We start from the raw sequence: 18883 nt of genomic DNA, 5'->3' as shown, positions 1-18883 counted from the left end.
AGGGATGCACATGGAGTGGTGAGGGAGGAAGGGAACACTCGCCTAGCCAGCCAGATCAGCTGAATCAACCCTGGCAATCAATGGCATGACAGATGTCGCAGCCAGATCCGCCCTCACATCCACGGGCAAGTTCCTTAACTAAGCAAAACTGCTATTTGCACACCTGGGAAATATACGGATGCTTTCGGGTAAGCTGTGTCCAGCCCCAAGCATGAGGCCCACCATGCTCATAGCAGGTACTTAATAAATGGTGGTTTACGTTAGCCACACCACATTGTAAAAACATCTGTAGGAGTAACAGCAGAATTTCCACATACCATCCCTCACCCCTGCAAGACTGGCTGGAGAGGGTGGGTTCTTCCTAGAAATCAGGGCTTACAGTGGAAAACACTACCCAGGAGTAAAACTCCCAGATCCAGTGAAAGGACAGGGAGGGAGGCAGCTGTCAGTAGTGGCAGATGCAGATGACAGGCGATCACACCATCCCTACAAAGGGGTCTGCCTTGACAACTTGGCAAGGCAAATGCTAAAGCTCCATGTGGACAAAATGGTTTGGATGACTGTTTTTCTTTAAGAATCACTCTGAAATCTGGCTCTGCTCAAGAGCACGAGAAAGTCCTCAGAGAACTCCCTCTCTTCCCTTTCCCACATGCACGCACAGCTGCTCTCATCGGCCCTCCCCTGGGTTTCCAAGGCAGGCTCAAGGTGGGGCCTGAGGACCCACTAAGGATCCTTCAAAACCCTAACTTGAAGACCTCAACATCCTTGTTTATCCCTCATAAAAGAACTTACAACTGAAACCCAGATTCTGATCACCTGCACTAAACAAAGGGCATGTGTCCACTCTGCCAAATGTTCCCTGGGAAGGAAGCATTCCCATCCAGGACCTGAAAAACAATTAAAAGGGATGGGTTTTCCCAGCCGTCCTGCTGCTTCCCTCCCCAGCATCAGCCACCTTTGCCCTAGTTCTCAGCCTGTAGGCACGCACTAACACATAGGACCCGATGCTAGAAGCCCTTCTGGGTGGACCTGAGCTTCCAATAAAAGTGTCTCACACATTTTCCATTTCCAAATTAAGTGGCAGGTTGGCACTTAATAAGTGGAGGAAATATTTCCTCCACTTGGAAGAGCCACCCATTTTAAGAATCTATTAGAAAAAGGAACCAAACATCCTAAGAGGGAGGTTTGGATGTCTCTACACTATATGGATGCAGAGACCACCACCCGCTCTCTCTCACCAAATCCACAACTGTGTGAAAGCCTGGAACACTGGCAATAACCTGGAGTCCAGCACTTGGATCTGGCATGAGCTTGGCTATTAACTAGAACTGGGAACTTGGACCTCAATAACTTGGCAAAATACCCAGGAGAGCAAACGCAAGGGCCCAGGAAGCTGTGTGAGAAAGGATTCTACAGCCTCTTCCACCAGGCAGGAGGGAATGAGCACTGAGATGGACTAGCACTCTTGTCAAGGAGCTTCTGCGGGCCCTTTGCAATCTCTGAAGATCTCCAAGGTCCCACTTGCCTTTCAAATTGCTGAGCACAAGCTCAATCAGAATGCTGAAGGTATTCTGCGCTGTCCTGGATTTCCTAGGCAGCAGAGGCTGGTGTTTTAAAAGCATGCAGGTCTGTCTGCAACCCTCGACAGGTTCCACAATGCTTAACCAACTAGAACCCAAAGAGGGAGAAATTAAAGGTAGGAACTCTGCTGAATGCCCACTCATGAGCAGGTAAAATAACAATAATGGCTACTATTTTCAAGTGCTTACTATTTGCCAGGCCTGTGCCAAATGCCTGACATTGCTTACCTCATTGACTCCTTAAACACCCTCACAAGCAGGGACAGTTACTCATATTCACAGATGGGCAAACAAGCCCACAAAGCTAAATGACCCCAACTCTCTATCCAGACACCCAGACACCAGCGCTTCCTAGTGACAGTGCCTTCCAGAGGCAACCCTCTCCCCATCAATGATAGGAGTCTCTCTTGGCCCTGTGCTTTGAAGGGGAAGGGAAGGGAGAAGAGATGATCATTGTACACAGGAGACCACAGCTGTGAAACGTTCTTCTGGAAGGTGCGATAAGGTCGGAAAGAGCACTCTAGACCAGCACTATCCAATAAAAATACAACGCAAGCCACGAGTGTGGGCCACATATGTAATTTCAAATTTTATGGTAATCACATGAAATGGTAAAAAGAAACAGGAGATATTAATTTTAGTAATATATTCCACTTAACCCAATATATCTAAAATATTATCAATAGACAATATAAAATTTTAATGAGATATTTTACATACTTTTTTCATATGTCTTTGAAATCTAGTGTATATTCGACACCTAAAGCACATCTTAATTTGGGCAAGCCACATTTCCAGTGCTCAACAACTACGTGTGGCTAGTGGCTACCATACTGGACCGCACAGCTCTACAGACATTTCATAGTAAATAAGCTAAGGCTCAACATCAGAAGGGACATTTAGGGGAAAAAATTTGTACCCAGGAAACAAATATGGAATTACCTGATGTCATCCAAGTACTTGAGACATTACCCAACACCACAAATTTATCTGACGTAGCTTCACAAAAGAATTCCTTTCGCCTTTTATTCCTACTCTCCAATTTCCTTAACAAAAATAACACTGATCAGAAAACCACTCAAATTTTGAGAAACAAGCTACCCTAAAGGTAACAATGAATTTATTCAGAGTAAACACAAGATACTTTACCAGGTATAAACAACAGGGGGAAAGGATCCATTTAGTCAGTCACAGTTTTTAAAACTGCTGTCACCAAGCCCACACTTAACACTTACTTAAACAGCTAAGAATTCAGAATAGTGTCACTTTGGAATACAAACAGTCCTACAAGAGCCATAATCTGATGCAAAACCTCTGGGCTTTGAAGAAAGGGAAAATAAGCAACTAATTTTAGATCCCTAAACCTCCATCAATAGAGCTCACCAATTAGAATATGATGTAACCATCATCAAGAGATTGGATTTTTTTAAGTCAAATGTGAGCCCAAATCAATTTCATGGACCAGGAAACCTTTGCACATGGTACTTGCTATTGATACCTGCTCTTTCAACTCAATTTCAGAATAGCTCTATGGCTTAAAATCGCCCATGCAGCAGCAAACCTATTTGCAAGGATGTAAAAGCCCCTTGGATAGCTTCTCCTTATACTTTTGAAGGGTGTCTAACACGTCTCACTATAGCACACAGATGCACAAAAGTCCTCTCCCAGACCAACTCTGGCAAAGACCCAGTTCAGGTGTTCACAGGAAAGAGCTCTGTGATGGATTAGCAACATCTGCCAAGGCAATGGGCATGAGGACCTTCATCTCAAATGTCAATCTCCAACCCCTGCGTAAAAAAACTGCAAAATAACCCAGGGGCATCTTGAAGACAAACACAGGTGCTTCAGACTTTCACTGACCATCTCCATCCGTATGCCCCCAGGGGATACGACAGGTCCCACGTTAACACAGAGATGTACAGCAAGGCATGTACAACCTACTCACACAGATGATTTCAGTCATGAGAATACCAAGAAGAGCTGAAACCCTGCTCCTTCAAGCTGGGGGCATACAAGGCAAATTAAAACCCAACAGCCATCTTTGGTAAATCTCAAGTCAACAGAAAATGTTCCTGAGCAGCCACGTGCACATTAAATTCATCCACCACCTGCTCTGCTAGCAGAGAAGGAAGCATCACAGCATCCAGAAAGCCAGGTTCAAATTCTGATTCTGCCACTTCATTAACTGTGGGATCTCCGCTATCCCCGAGCTCCAGCTCTCCCACCTCTTCACAGGGTTACATGGCATTAACTGAGAGCATACTGACACCAGCGTTTGTTGCATAAATCTTGAGCAGCAGCTATTAAAAACAGGTACTATTTACAACTGGCCGGTGTTGTGTGCCTCATGGTTTTCTGATGCTTTGCACAACAAGATCTCATTTAATCTTCACAAGGGCTCTAGGAGGTTGAAACTCTCATTATCCCCCTTTGACAGATGAGAAAGCAAATAAAGTAAGTAACTGGCCCAAATTAGTAAAGGATAAAGCTAGGATTCACTAACTTAGGCCAGTTACTTACCTTGATTGACAGACCTGTGCAATTCAAAAAACATGCATTTGCCAATGGCCTCTTTCATCAGAATCCACGTGTCGCAAGTCTCATTTCCTCAAAACCCTGTTAAGGGTCCCAAGGCACATAAGAGTTATTTCCAAAAACTCCTTTGTTTAACTGGTCAGAGTGCTTACATTTCCCCCAGATTCTCCAGAAATCAATTTTCCCTCAGCTTGACGTCACGAGGGAAGGCAAAAACCTCATAAACCAGCAGCTCCCTCCCATCAGTTAAGATGCTTCAATACCAACCGAGAAGTTTTTCTTTTAAAAAGCACATCCTAGGGGCCGGCCCACTGGCGCAAGCAGTTAAGCGCGCGCGCTCCGCTGTGGGGTTCGCCGGTTCGGATCCCCGGGCGCGCACCGACGCACCACTTGTTAAGCCATGCTGTGGCGGTGTCCCATATAAAGGAGAGGAAGATGGGCACGGATGTTAGCCCAGGGCCAGTCTTCCTCAGCAAAAAAGAGGAGGATTGGCATCGGATGTTAGCTCAGGGCTGGTCTTCCTCACCGAAAAAAAAAAAGCACATCCTAAAAAATGTTCAGAAAGAACTCTAATGCCCGAGTTCCCCACCCTCTAATCACATGAAATAATTTCAGCAGCGTCTGCGCAAATTGACCAGTTGAGAAGATGAGGGGCTGACGCCCAAAACTGTCCAATGATGTTCCGCACCCTCCACTCGTGGCCTTTTCACATATGTAAGCAGAGAAAATGACTAGTTTTAGAAAAGAAAACAACTGGTTGGAAGAGGAATAAAGTAGGGCAGGCATCGGCTAGCAATGTATTTTAGAAAGCTTAGCATCTGCTTAAACACATTTAGAATCACCATGATGCACCAGCCAACATCTGTCTAACGGAGTGCATTAGACAAGATGATCAACCAATACTTGTCAAGCAAGCAAAAAGGGTCAGTTCAGGCTAGCCCTTCTCCTAGAGCCACCTGCCCAAAACCATTACTAGGCAACAGACCAGCATTCATCTTCACGCTCCAGTCAGCTCAAGCAAGCTCTGCTGCCCCCTACATACCTCATGTCTATTTCTAGAACCACCAAAGCAGAAATGACAATGCCTACTTCTCTTGTATCAACCCTAAAGTCAAGGCCGCTTCTGGTGCAATGAATACCAGAGTCACAGAATTTAGCCTCAATTATTCAACAAGAGGAAAAAAAAAGAGTTGTGACCATCAAAACATTACTCTGCTGCCCCATAAGACACCTGACCTCTATTGAGAATATGTCTTGTTTTCAGCAACAGAGACTTTGGTAGCCAGCAATAGAAGGTACAAATTCAGCCTCTCCCTTTTTAAAGATGGACTTCAAACACCATGACAATATATACACTCTGAATTCTCTTAAGGAAGATGGTAACCTGGGATATATCCTATCTCTTAAGAGGAAGCAATGTGAGATTTCTGGGAACCACATATGATACCAATGTCTCGTAAAATGTCCTGTGTTTTAGAAAGCATTATCTGCTCATTCTATTAGTCCTCAAATATGACTACCATCTCCTAGATACTGAAGATCCAGCAGATGGAAGGAGGAATGAGGTCTCGCCCTCAAAGAGCATACAGTCTAATTAGGTCCTGAACCATACATGAAGAATTCATGTCAATGTACCGTATATTATAATGACCACTTAAAGTACACATGCTAGAATTAGGGTGAAGGAATTACCTCCTCAAATCTTCCATCTGTCCATGCCAAAAGCTGGGCACTCTACTCTATTCAAAGTTCAGGTTTTCATATGTTATTGCTGGAAAAATTAAGATATGTGATATTTCCATCATATATCAGAAATCCATGCATGGGTGTCATGTGCAAAAAATTAGTGGGTCAGGGATGTTATGTGAGAAAATTAAGCTCTTTGGTAAGGGACCCACTAATGTGACATCTCCAATATCAATTTACTCAGATCCTACTGTACTGGTCACTGGCCTACCCTCTCTTATGCTCCATATCACCCCCTCTTAGGTAGTTTGGTAACACGAAAGTGACCAAGGGAGGTAATTCTTAAATCAAATGAGAGATTTTCAAAACACAAGTTTTTAAAACCGAACAAGCCAACAGCAATTTAGATCAGCGACAGAAGTCGCCACATTATTATGAAATATCCAAGCAGCAGGCCATTTGCAGAGCCAAAAAATGACACCACCAGGATAGCTGAGCTTCAGACTGATGGGAAAGAAGCCATTTCATCAGCCACTGAGGCACATGCTCATACTAGTGCGTGTGCACACACACCCATTTACACACAAGTGATCCGGGTAATACAAACCCCCAAACAAGCAACAACAACAAAAATCTGTCCCTCAGGTAGAAATCTAGAAATCACCTATGCGTGGGTGGCAAACACCTCCAGGGACCAGCTGAGTGTTGTAAATAACCACTGCGGGCCAGGCGAGTGCCCCATCTCGGGGGGCAGCCACGATTTAATTCCAGCTCACTGTTGTTGCCAAGCAGGAACATGGGCCTTAGGTTGCTCTACCTTCCAGTTTTTCAAGAGTAACCCAGACTTTCGTGGGAAGGCCCCATGAGAGCAGCATTTCCATCTGTTTTGGTCACCACTGTCTCCCCAGTGCCTGGAACAGTGCCTGGCATGCAGTAGAGAGACTCAGGATGTACTTGTTGATGGCATGAATGTGAAATGCCACCATTTTTAATTCATTTTTTTCTTTTCAACACAGTATGGCCAAACAGAGCATCTGCTGGCCAGATGCCCCCTGTGGAGTGCCAGATAACCCAAAGGACTGTCCTTTCTCCATTTTTCTTTTCCAGAATAAGCTCTAGAACTAGCTTTGTACTTTCTTTTTAATCCTGCCACCACTCTTCCAATCATAAATAACATTAAACAGTTTTAAAAGCCATACATAGCTTCGTTGGCATGAGGACACCTCCATTCTTTACCTGGACTCCAGGAGAAATAAGGTTTAATGTTTTTTTTGTCCCCCCCCCCCCCAAAGCCCCAGTAGATAGTTGTATGTCACAGTTGCACAGCCTTCTAGTTGCTGTATGTGGGACGCGGCCTCATCGTGGCCGGAGAAGCGGTGCGTCGGTGCCCGCCCGGGATCCGAACCCGGGCGGCCAGCAGCGGAGCGCACGCACTTAACCTGCTAAGCCACGGGGCCGGCCCAGGTTTAATGTTTAAAAACAAAAAATAGCTCATAGGCATTCCATTAACCAAGATTCACTCACTACCTTGTTGCTACTCCTTTGGGATATTCTACAGCAAGGTTAGCAAGATAATCAAAGGGTTCTTAGCACCTTAGGAAGCAAACTCTCAGAGAAAGATAACAAGTACACCTCACAAGTCACAATATAATATGCACTGGGCACCTGACTTGCATATGACAGAAAGGTCCCAACCCTTCCAAACTGCCCAGCCTGGAATCAACAATCCCTAATATTCTAGAAGAATTTTGGAAGCCATTCAGCTAAGGGTGAGGGAAAAAACCCAAAAGAAACTGAGGGTCTTGCCCAGATCCCACAGCTGGCTTGGCTGGCTCCCACGGCTAGTTCTAAACTCTAGAGGAAAAATCCAGAACCCAAACCATCTCTTGCCAAGTACAACTCCCTCAGACATTTTCCTGAAGTTGTGATTCAGAGCCTGCAGCCCACACTGAAATGATATATGGGATAATAATAATAATATCACATTATTATAACATAACCACATTTAACACGCCAAACAAAAGTTTTCAGATTATAAACCAAATCAATTTAGATCATTTTGAAGAGCAGTTAAAAAAACTTACCACCAACAAACTCACTCCACCCACAGTTATTATCAGCTTATTCAGAAGCTAAAGTAATTTGCTAAAAGGTCATCTCTTCAATGTAACCAAATAAAATCCTATACTAATTGCATTACATCCTTATTTAATTACAGCAAATACAGGAAGACACCTTTCTTTCACCCAGTGTTTAGGTACCTGCCTATAAGGGAAAAGTAGTAGGTTGAAATAAGCAAGGCTGGGTGGGTCTTTTAATTGGCCTTCCTGTGCAACTAGGAAAAACAGCTTTCCAACAAACAGCAACCAGGCTGAAATTCAAAATTATCCTGAGAGATGACTAGGAGACATATTAGAGCCACCCCCACTTACTACAGGAGTGACCTTGGACACGTGACAACCTCCTTCAGCTTTAGTTTCCTCATCCTAAAGTGGGGCTATTCATAGTTTCCACTTCCAGGGAGGAGTAAAGGCATATTAAAAGCTCAGGCACAGTGCCTAGATAATGGCAAGCACCTGGGGAGCGTGGGCTATGAAAACCATTGTTCCCATTTTAGAGATTACCTTGGGCCCAGTTGCCCAAGGTAACACTGCTGCCACAGATCAAGAATTTCAACTTGGGCCTCTGGGGTCCTCATGTGGTTCCTGATTAAGAGGTATGCACATCTGGGACTCCCAGGCCACCAACACCACCCCACCCCACCTCCACAAGACGTTGGGTCATTCACCTAAGGCAGCCCAGCTACCCAGTGACATAGCCAAGACCACAGCCAGCTCTTAGCCTCCACTGAATCCACAGCCAGCTCTCAGCCTCCACTGAATCAAAACACTTCAGGAGAAGCGATTTTTTTTTTTTAAATGAACACAACTCATTTATAAATAACCACTGCTTTGTAAATAAACCCTTGGGACGATTCGTGACTAACTTGACTCTTGAAAAGTCAATGACATTTCCTCACTAATCTGGACTCTGCTTTTATATTTGGTAAATTGTTCATGGCTGTGTCTCCTATCCCAATTATTCCAAACTGATGAGTTTATTTGATTTAAGTGCACTGTGGAATTCACGAGGATGCAACACTGTGAGAATTCAAATATCTCCTGGATTCGTATAACTGATATGAATTCCTCAAAAGTATACCCACTGTGATATCAATTGGCAACCTGCTTCACTCTCCTCGTTGGAAAACTAGTATCACAGTCCCCAAAATAAGACCAGTTGTCCTATTTTCTTACGTGGAAGTGTTACATATTCCATGAACTATGCTTTCATTTCTTCTTTTTTTAGTTGCTAGATTTCAGCAGCCAACTGTGTCACTTTGCTACAGCCCCAAAATAGCTAAGTTGAGTAGTTTAAAATTGCATTTTGTTGTTTGGCCAGAAAACCATCATGCTGATTTCAGTTTGCAAAAAATTGATTAGAGGGCAGGAGCTATGCACGGTGTGTGATGCTCCACAGGTCTGAACCCACGAAGATATGGAGACAGGGACACGAGTGTGTTCAAGTGTCACACAAGTACAAAATAAAAGCGACACCCAAATACGACTGTTTGCTTCCCTTAGTGGCACAAAATTAAAACCCAGAAAAGACGGTAACGGGTCAACCCATTCTCCTTGGTTACCACACAGCACAGAAGGCCTTAGAAGGGGAATCGGAATTCCAGGGTGCGGGAGCAGGCAACTCTACAAAGGATAACATAGCACAGGGATCTTGGAGATTCACTTGGCACATTTTAAGCCTGCAGAAAACATTTTTCCCATTTTAAGCTGCGAAAGTGGAGAACTTCTTTGCAATGTGAGTGACGAGACAGCTCAGACTTCATTGAGGTTTTCTCATTTTTTTAAACCTCAAAATGTAACCATTTTAGTACTTTTACATGCTATGTCCTCATGCCAGACATTCCTCCTCACCCTCGACAGCAAAGCCAGGTACAAAAAAAAAAAATTCAAGTTTATATAAATTTTTAAAAAATATTTTTGTTTTTACCTACAGTTGTCCTTTTCAGTTCCATTTTCCTCTGCCCATATACTCCTATCCAAATCTCTTTAGTACACATAAAAATGGTTAATTTATCGAGCACTTATATTCACTAGGCACAGTGCTAAGTCCTTTAGCATGCATTCTCATTCAAGCCTCACAAAGACCTTAGGAGTCAGGATATTATCACTAAACTATTTCAGAGAGGAAAAAAGAAAAAGAGGGAAAGGCACAGAGAGGCTTAGTAACTTGCCTAAGGCAGCACAGCCAATAATAGCGGAGGTGGGGCGAGGTGGCTGCAGAGACCATATAGGTATGTACTTTGCTATATTCTGTACAACTTTTTATAGCTACCTGGTTTAGAAAGGAAATAAAAAGCATTAACAAGTTCTAGGCTCCTAAAAGGTTTCTCCTTGCTATACGCTGATAAAACAGTACAGTGACTCTCATAAACTGGTTGACAGATACCAAAGTTCTCCTTCAATGTAAAAGTTGCCTCCCACCCCCACCCCAAGTACAGCAGTAACACCATCCAACTCAGTTAGCCGGGCTTCGAAAAGAGAAACCGAGGGCCAGCCCCGTGGCTTAGCGGTTAAGTGTGCGCGCTCCACTGCTGGCAGCCGGGGTTCGGATCCCCCGGGCCGCGCACCGACGCACCGCTTCTCCGGCCATGCTGAGGCTGCGTCCCACATACAGCAACTAGAAGAATGTGCAGCTATGACATACAACTATCTACTGGGGCTTTGGGGGAAATAAATAAATAAATAAATAAATAAAATTATAAAAAAAAAAAGAGAAACCAGGAACCTGGAACGTCTGGAACCTAGTGAGCCGTCATTCCACCCAGCCCTAAAAGCACTTTTCACAACGTTTTTTCAAATAGTCTTGTCAAGTGCTGTCGTCATGAAAACTAGCCTGTGCAGGCCTGGCAAGCCATCTTACATAAATTATGTATTTCTTCTGTCAAAACACCAAACATTTTGCTACGAATGATACCAGGTGAAATGGTCCCTCCAATTACAGGTGTCCCTATACAAGGAGACGACAGCACAGGGAGCCCTCTAGCTACTTGAAGCAATCTTGCACAGCCATCCCCTACAAACCTCACAGTCCTTTTCATAATAGGAGCAAACCACAAATTTATGTTATATATTTCACAGATTTTTCTAAGCATTACTTCCAGATTTATTTTTTTAAGGAGACATTAACAATTTTGTGGCCTTGGAAATTTGAGACAAAAAGGAACTGTAGGAAAAAGCAGGAGGAAATAAACAAGGTTTTTAAATCACATCTTTTTTGGAGTTATTTTTTGGTTACAATTCCATGGAACATAATACTAAAAGAAAAAAGTCAAAGAGAAATGAGTAACAGATAACTCTTTTTTTTTACAGATGTGCCAGAGTCCTGGGTTTGGTTCTTTGCAAGCAAGATGGTCACTCCCATTTCTCAGACAGGGAAATTGAGGTATCTGATCTTTTAATCATTTGCAAATAATTATTGAGGGCTAATGTGCGCCCAGGCAACCTCATTCGGACAAATTGAGTGACTGCTGCTGAATTCCACAAGCTCTTACTGCCTGTTGGGGGCAGGCTCTTCTCAGAAGAACATTTTTCTCTTTCCTGAGCCCCTCAGTAGCTACTAGCTTTGCCTAGATCAAGCTCAGATGAAGAACGAAAAGTGGGGACAGGACACACAACCTTGGCTTCCTTTATATTATTAGATACACAGGCCTTTTATTCTCTACATGGGTCAAGCCAAAAATGCAGCTTCGGCGATTACTACCATCATCCAATAGTGGGCAATCTGTAACCAAAACGTACCAAGGGCTTATTCAAGGGGGGCAGCAGTGCTTCTGCGATAACTTCAGATGCGCTGAATATCCCCCATAAACTTTGATTTACAAAATGTGACCACGTGAAAGATGTGCCCCAGGATGAAAGGGTTAATCATAATTTTTTTTAATTTTGCAATTCAGAATGCACATCCTATTATAATATTTATCCTGCTTAGAAATGGCATTGCATGCTCTAAGTAAAATGTTGAACAAAAATTCAGATTTTACAAAAACAAAACAAAAAAACTTTCACCATAAAAGGGAAGAGTTAAAGCAACAAAGCACGAGCAACATTTAATTTGCTTTCCTCACCAAGGTAAGGCTGATGGAAGTGTCCAGACTGTGCTTTCAGATAAGTAGTTTCCAGGAAAATGGGGGACAGGGTGAGGAGGGAGGAGGCGGTCCCTAATAACAATTGCCCTGGGGCATTTCAAATGATCTTACATAAATGCAGGAAACTTCATTGCAACTGGTCCACCAATTCATAACTGATTATATACCACATTAAGTTGGAAATTTTTCAGAAAAATAGAAAGATGAATCCAAAAGGGTTTTTTTGTTGTTCTGCTGTTTTAAATCATCAGCATTCCCTGTACTCCTCATGTAAACAACAATATAATCTTTTCTTCAGTAACCACGGGTCCATAATTAAGGGGAGATGCTCAGAGCTCCACTATTGGCTAGTTCTTTTTCTCGTTTCAGCCAACCTTTCCTATAACCTTTCTGCCTCCGGTGACAGCAACTTCCCCCATTTTTAAAAGGTCCTGTAATGCCTATTTGTAGTATTAATGTTCTAACTTCATCAACTCTGTAATGTGAACAGTTTAGAAGGAAACATCAAAGATTTTATTCCATAGTTAACTGTGTCAGAGGCACCCACTTTTAAAACTGGATAGATTCATTTTCAAACAAGACACTGGGGTGGGAGAGGAGTGGGGGGGGGGCCACGACTGCATGATTTCACATTCCATCCCTAAGAGTAACATAGCTGAACTACAAATATCACTTTCTCATTGTTCTAACAAGGCCATAAGAGATGTCCATCAGCACTAAAGCACATACATGCAAATACACCAAGAGACGCCTTAAAGGGAGACCCGAGGACATCAATCATGGATGTTGAGAGCCTGACGTGCAGTACACAGCAGAGCTTATCCATCTGAAGTGTTTCCAACGTCAGTTTCCTAGATGTAATGTAATTACAGCACAAGACATATCAGAATCAAAGAGAAGGGTTTCACTCTGAAAACAGAGAAGAAATCAATAAAAAAAATTTTTTTTAAGTTTCCGCTGAATACCTTATGAATGTAAAATACATAAAATGTTAACACTCTTAAGTAACATATTTTATATCCTGTTGGAGGCACTTAAACTTTCAATGATTAGAAATACATACCAAATACTTAAATGAACTATGTGTAAGATTTGCTTTAAAATAACGACGTGTTAGAGAGGGTGGAGGGAGTATAGAAGAGGGAAGATTAATTGTTGTAGCTGGGTGAAGGGTCCATAGAGATCCATTATATTTTTCTACTTTCATGAATTTTTCCAAAAGAGTAATTTTTGAAAGATGTAGGAAAAGAACGTACTATGCACTGTATCACATTTGGTAAAACTTCTGCTCTGGAAAGTGGAAACATCACTGGAAATGCTAACCGTGACTCTTTTCAGTCCCACACCTGCCATACTGTCGTTGCGAGACTAAAAGCCACCGTTTCCGATCCGCTGGGAAAAGACCCATGCCAGGGCCATGTTTCCACAACCCTCCCACATTACAGCTCCCCTGTATCCTGAACAGCAGCTGAGAACTCAAATGCAACTGAAAAGTTAGTGCGATTCGGAGAAGAAACAAGCAAAATAACCAACAAAGGATTTGGGTTAAAACCTCACGAGGAGGACACTAATCCAATACCAGAAGCATTTTTAACCCTCCTGTCAACCAGATAAACCAAAACCAAAAGAGGGTATGGCACGCAAGAAGCGGGGTCCCAAACCGAACTCGGGCCCCCACCCGATTTACAGTGGCCCAGGAGCAGCAGCGCGGAGCAGAGGTCGCCTCCTTGCGCCAAGGCGCCAAGGCGCATCCGCAGCCCCCTAGCCTCGGATCCCGGCCGCCCGCGCCGGGTCCAGGCTCCCACCCCTGCCCCACCGCATGGAGGTGGCCGAGCCGGACAAGTGGAGGTGGCAGGAGCCCAACGAGTGGCTCGGGGGCGCCCCCTGAGGTCCAGCAGCATCACGGCACCTTCGGAAAAAGGAAAGCCGGCGTCTCCCACGGCTCTGACATTTTAACTTTGCCTGGTTCCCAAGGCTGCTGCACCATCTCCGGCCGCACTTTTCCAAACCACAACCCCTGTTCCCCGCGCCTCACACCATGGCCCCTTCCCTTTCCGGCACCCTTCGGCTCCCGGACAAGGGAATGGGCTATTTACGTCGCAGCGTGGGCACCAAAAGAAAAATGTGGAAGAAGAAAATTGTCCAAGCGCCACGAAGGCGGCATCACTAGAGGTCCCCTTTTGGATTTCAAGCTTCCTCAGACACCAGGGGAAAAAAAATCACCGCCGGTCCACTGATCGCATGCCCCAGCGTAAGAAGGCGGCCAGAAATGGAATTAGAAATTCCTCTTATTTCGCAAGGCTGCTCTCCTGCTGCCTCCCACTGCTCCCATTAAAGCGTGACCCTTACAAAGCTCGACCCCAGTGTGCACCTGAGCCCACTCAGTCGGCAAGTAAACGGCAAAGAAGAAAGTCTAAAAGGAACAGATGACTAACACAAATACTAAGCTATGGTCTTTAAAGAAAGAGGGGACATTTTTAAGGGGAAATGTCCACATCGCCGCCAGCCCCGTGGAGGCAGGACCGTGGTCGGCAAAACCCCAGGCCTCAGGGGGAGTGTGGACGCACGTCCTCGCGCGGCATCCTAGCTGGGTTTCTGCGCTGTGGCAGTTCTGTGAGGTGCCAGGGGCAGAGGATGAGGAGGATGCGCAGAGGGAAAGGGGGGTGCCGAAGAAAAGACGGTGCTTTGCCTCTCTGCCCCTCGAGGCCATCGCCGTGCCTGTAAAGGGGACACTCGCTGCCAGTCCCCGAGCGGGTCCCCGAGGGCAGCAAGAGCGCCCGCGTCCTGCTCCAGGGCGCACGACAGAGCTGGGGGACCCGCTGCACCAAAACCGTGCACTCGGGCCACCCGGGGACAGCCGGCTGTGACCAAAGAAAGCAGAAACATCGGGGCACGTTCTTTTTTCTTGGTTCAGATGATCCCTACCGCCGGGTATCCAGGAGCGGGTGGATGAGAGGGCAGAAAAACGTGGGGTTCTCCTGTCCTTAGGAGAGCGAGGAATGAAAAACGAATCGCCCCCTTCTTTCCATCCCTTCCTCGGCTAAGGCAGAGGACCTGGCCTCCAACCTCGGGGTTGGACAGATTCAACGGAGCTCGGGGCTGCAGCCCGGGGGGCCTGCAAGAGGAGAAAGGGAGGAGGCTGGCCTCTGCCCTTCCCGAAGGGAGAGAGGAAGGGGAGTCGGCCGGTGGAGGGCTGGAAGTGGAGGGTCGCCGAGCCGCACACCGCTACGTGCGGTGATTTATTATCTTCAATGGCCAATACTGTTGCTGTCTTAACCCTGCCAGAAAGGCGCGGGTCTGGGTCTGCAAGCCGCGAACAGCCTGCAAAAGGGCAAAGATGAAGGTAGGCAGGGCGTGCGAGACAGGAAAATATCCGCCCGGCGCGAACAGCAACCCAGCCGCCGACCCGCCCCCGTCCCCCCACCCCCACCCCGCACCGACCCGAGGCAGCCCCGCCAAGCAGAGTTGCGCGGTAAAGGGGCCGCGGGGCCGGGGTTGGGGGAGCCACCGATCTCCCTAAACCGCCCGCTCCCTGCCCTCCCACCGCGCCAAGGCCCCCGCGCCCGGGAAGGCTGCCTCGCGCTGGCGCCAGAGCGCAGCCTGCACCCGAGCCCCGAGCGGGGTTCGCCCCCGGCCCCCAAGACCAGAACGCAATCCTCCACGACCAGCCTCCAGCTTTCCATCCCTCTACCACCAGCCTCTCCAAAGGGTCGGGGAGCAGCAAAGAAAGTGCTCCCTTCTGAGCTCCTTCAATCCCCGCCTGAGCAAGACGCGCACCCTAGGTCCCCTAAAGCCACAGAGGTACCCTCCCCATGGCCCGTCTCCCCAACCGCCACAGAGCTCTAGCTCTCCCGAACGGCGGCGGATCAGCAGAGCGAGTCCCTTTTCTCCTGACTCCGGCTACCCCAGGCCCCCCAAACCTGAGCAAGAGGAGATCCCTGCAGCCCCTGTCCCCCTCCCAGGTCAGCCCCTGCTTCCACCCTTCCCAACCACCAGCCTCCTTAAACGCCGCCAGAGCCAGCAGAGCGGATCTCTCTCCTCTCCGGGTACCTGCCCCCCCCCCCCAGCCTCTCCGGGGTCCCGGGGACGGGCGCCCGAGCTCCGTGCTCCGGCGACAACTCCTCATGCCCCGCGCGCGCCGGCCAGGGCCGCATCCCCCCGGCGGCCGGCACTCACCGGGGAAGCACACGACATAATGGAGCACGGAACTGGTGATTTTCAGGAACAAAATCCACCAACACGGTTCCAGTAACCTCCGCATGTCCGAAAACGCACATCGAAAAGAGGAAGGCAGGGAGGGTAAACTTGTTGAATAAGTTCTTGCCTCCGTGTGAGCCTCCCCTAAGCCTGGGCTCTTCCCCTGTTCGCCGGCTCTACGGGCCACCCGCACTCGGCGGCCCGAGTCCCCCTGGAATCCGGGAAGCCGCCGAGCGCCCCCCGAAAAAATCTCAAAAAGTGACCGGGAACGCGGAGCCACACTGGGGACGATCCGCGGCGGAGAAGGGCTGCTTTCCGTTCAAAAAGGAGCGAGGCGGGCGGCCAGGGCGAGGAATCGGCGGGCGGCGGCGATGCCCGGGCCCCGGGGCAGGCAGGGACCGCAGGCGGCGGCGGCGAGCAGCCGAGGATCCCCAACTTGAGTCGGCAGCACAGCGCAGCCCGAGAGCCGGCGGGCGGCGGCGGGGCTGAGCGCGGCGCGGCGTCTCCGAGCTTCAAGCAGGCAGCTCCTTCCAGGGCCCCGGGAAGGAAGGAGGCATGTTTGCGAGCGGGGAAGGGGAGGGGAGAGGCGGGGGGAGCGAAGAGCCCCCCAAAATAGAAACGGCCAGAGGAAACGCAGGAAAACACAAAGGATCTCAGACGGGCGCTGGGGCGAGGGCGCCTTCAGTCCATGCTCCTGAAAGTTGTGGCTCCGGCGCAGGCTGGGGAGGAACAGGGAGCGCGGGGCTGGAAACTGGCCATGCCTCCATACAGGAAGTAACATGTGAGCATGGATCCTGGCAGAGACTTTAAAGCCGGCGAGCGAGCGAGGAAGCGAGCGAGCAGGGGGCGCGCGGCGGCGGCGGCGGCGGCGCGCGAGCAGGAGCGCGCGGCGGTGAGGGCGGGGGCGCGCGAGCAGGAGCGCGCGGCGGTGAGGGCGGGGGCGCGCGAGCAGGAGCGCGCGGCGGTGAGGGCGGGGGCGCGCGAGCAGGAGCGCGCGGCGGTGAGGGCGGGGGCGCGCGAGCAGGAGCGCGCGGCGGTGAGGGCGGGGGCGCGCAGCCGGGCTGCCGGCGGCGGGCGCGCGCGCTCCGCGCTCTTAAAGCAGCCGCGCTCAGCTCCCGCCTCTGGGAGGTCCCACAGCTCGGTACTCCTCGCTCGCGGCCCCAGGGGCTGCGGGCTCGGCTGGGGCAGTTTGGGGACTGGTGGCGGCGCTGGCCCGGTCTCGGAGAGAGGGAGGAGAGTGGCTGCCTTGGGAGGCCGGCGAGTCTTTGCCAGATTCCTGTTCTGCGAGCTATTAAAGACTCCGCGCTTTGCGCGCGCTTGGCGAGGTCTCCCCCCGTCCGTGTTGCTCGCGGATCCAGCACTTGGGGGGCCTCTGGCTCGGGTCGGAGAAGAGGAGAGGGACGGCCGGCTGCCTTTTTAGGGCGACGGGGTTTCTTATTCGGCTTCATCACCCCGGCAGCGCCGCGGCGGGGCGCGCCCTGCTCACTCCCTGCTCGCGCCCCCAGCCCGGCGCATTCCCCCGCCTGGAAACAAAGCCGAGCGGCCTTTGCACTCGGGCTACGTTGGGATTTAATTTTTTTTTTCTTTTCAGGCTTCCATTGGCCGAGTCCACGGCTGGGGAGGAGGGGAGGAATATCGATCCTAGACTTGCAAAATCCAGCTCTTCCGAGCCCCACACCCCCTTTCCCCGAGCCACGATGGATTGGTGACGGAGTTTTCCCAACTCGTTGCTGCATGGGAGGAGGGAAGGTTCCCGCACTCCGGCCTGGTGGTGGGGAGGGCGCAGGAAGTGCACCTCTTACCCCCGGCTGGGCGAAAGCTGCGCCGCCGGGCAGGAGCGATTTCCTGGCAGCTACCCGGGGAGCGGCTGCCTCTTTAGCAATCGGGGAGAGGCGTCCGGGGGAAATGGGAGGATTGGGTTTATCTGTAATGAGTTTTGTCCCTTGGCTTTTGGTGAGAAGATGTTTATCGCTTAGACTTCTAAGCGCCCCATTTCCCCCTCTTACGCTGGTGCTAAAAGTGGGGGAGGCGGGCTTTGATTAAACGTGTAATTGAGCCAGGATGATTAGCCATTTGTAGTTTTTGCCTAATTTTTCTGCCTCTGTTTAAAAGACATCTTGACATGTTTTTAACGTGCCCCTGCTGTTTCATCCTGCCACACAGGGTCCCCCACCCACCCAAACATCCCAAGCGGATGCTAGGTTTTCAAATAATATACAGATGTTCGGAGATCCTCCCGCAAAATGTGATTAGGGAAGCAGTTTCACACCCACACTTCCAAAAGAAAAACCTTTGAAGAGTTACGTTTGGGATTACAAACTAATAAAAGCCAGGAAGTTCCCGGGGAGGGCCCGCGCTCTATCTTTAGCTGAACCGGGGTGAACACCCTCCCCCAGGATGGGGAGTGAGGTGAGTTTGTTTGCTTTGGAATTTGGTTCTTCCTGGTTTTGTTGGAATCCTGACTCCCCATAAATGCTTGCGAGGGTCAGTTTTCTTGGGAGTGTTGGATTTTAAGGGATGTCCCTTTGTCAGTAGGAGCTTTGAGAGTGGTTAGAATGACCCCTGCGTGTCTGGCTACCTTATTAAAGATTAAATGATAAAATGGGAAAATCTGTGGAATTTAAATCAGAACAGAACACCTGGCTAGACATCCCCAGGTGAGTTTCCTCCATGGCAAAAT

At 48.5% G+C, this 18883-nt stretch overlaps 1 protein-coding gene across 4 annotated transcripts in view; it reads right to left on the bottom strand.

The window, feature by feature from the left end:
• Window positions 1–17013, bottom strand: part of PTPRG (protein tyrosine phosphatase receptor type G) — a 687787-nt gene extending 670774 nt beyond the window's left edge. For 2 of the 4 annotated variants that reach the window (XM_014793421.2, XM_087431273.1), the window contains exon 1: window positions 16183–17013. In XM_014793421.2, coding sequence (XP_014648907.1) covers window positions 16183–16267 — 85 coding nt within the window. In that variant the 5' untranslated portion in view covers window positions 16268–17013. The remainder of the gene's footprint in view (window positions 1–16182) is intronic. The other 2 variants (XM_004419875.3, XM_004419876.3) reach the window with 2 other exon arrangements.
• Window positions 17014–18883: the final 1870 nt, after the last annotated feature.

Source organism: Ceratotherium simum, chromosome 5 (genome assembly GCF_057802395.1).
Source record: "Ceratotherium simum simum isolate JZ-2026a chromosome 5, ASM5780239v1, whole genome shotgun sequence".
Lineage (NCBI taxonomy): Eukaryota > Metazoa > Chordata > Mammalia > Perissodactyla > Rhinocerotidae > Ceratotherium > Ceratotherium simum.
Note: the sequence above shows the minus strand (reverse complement) of the source record. Positions and strands in the feature narration are given on the sequence as shown.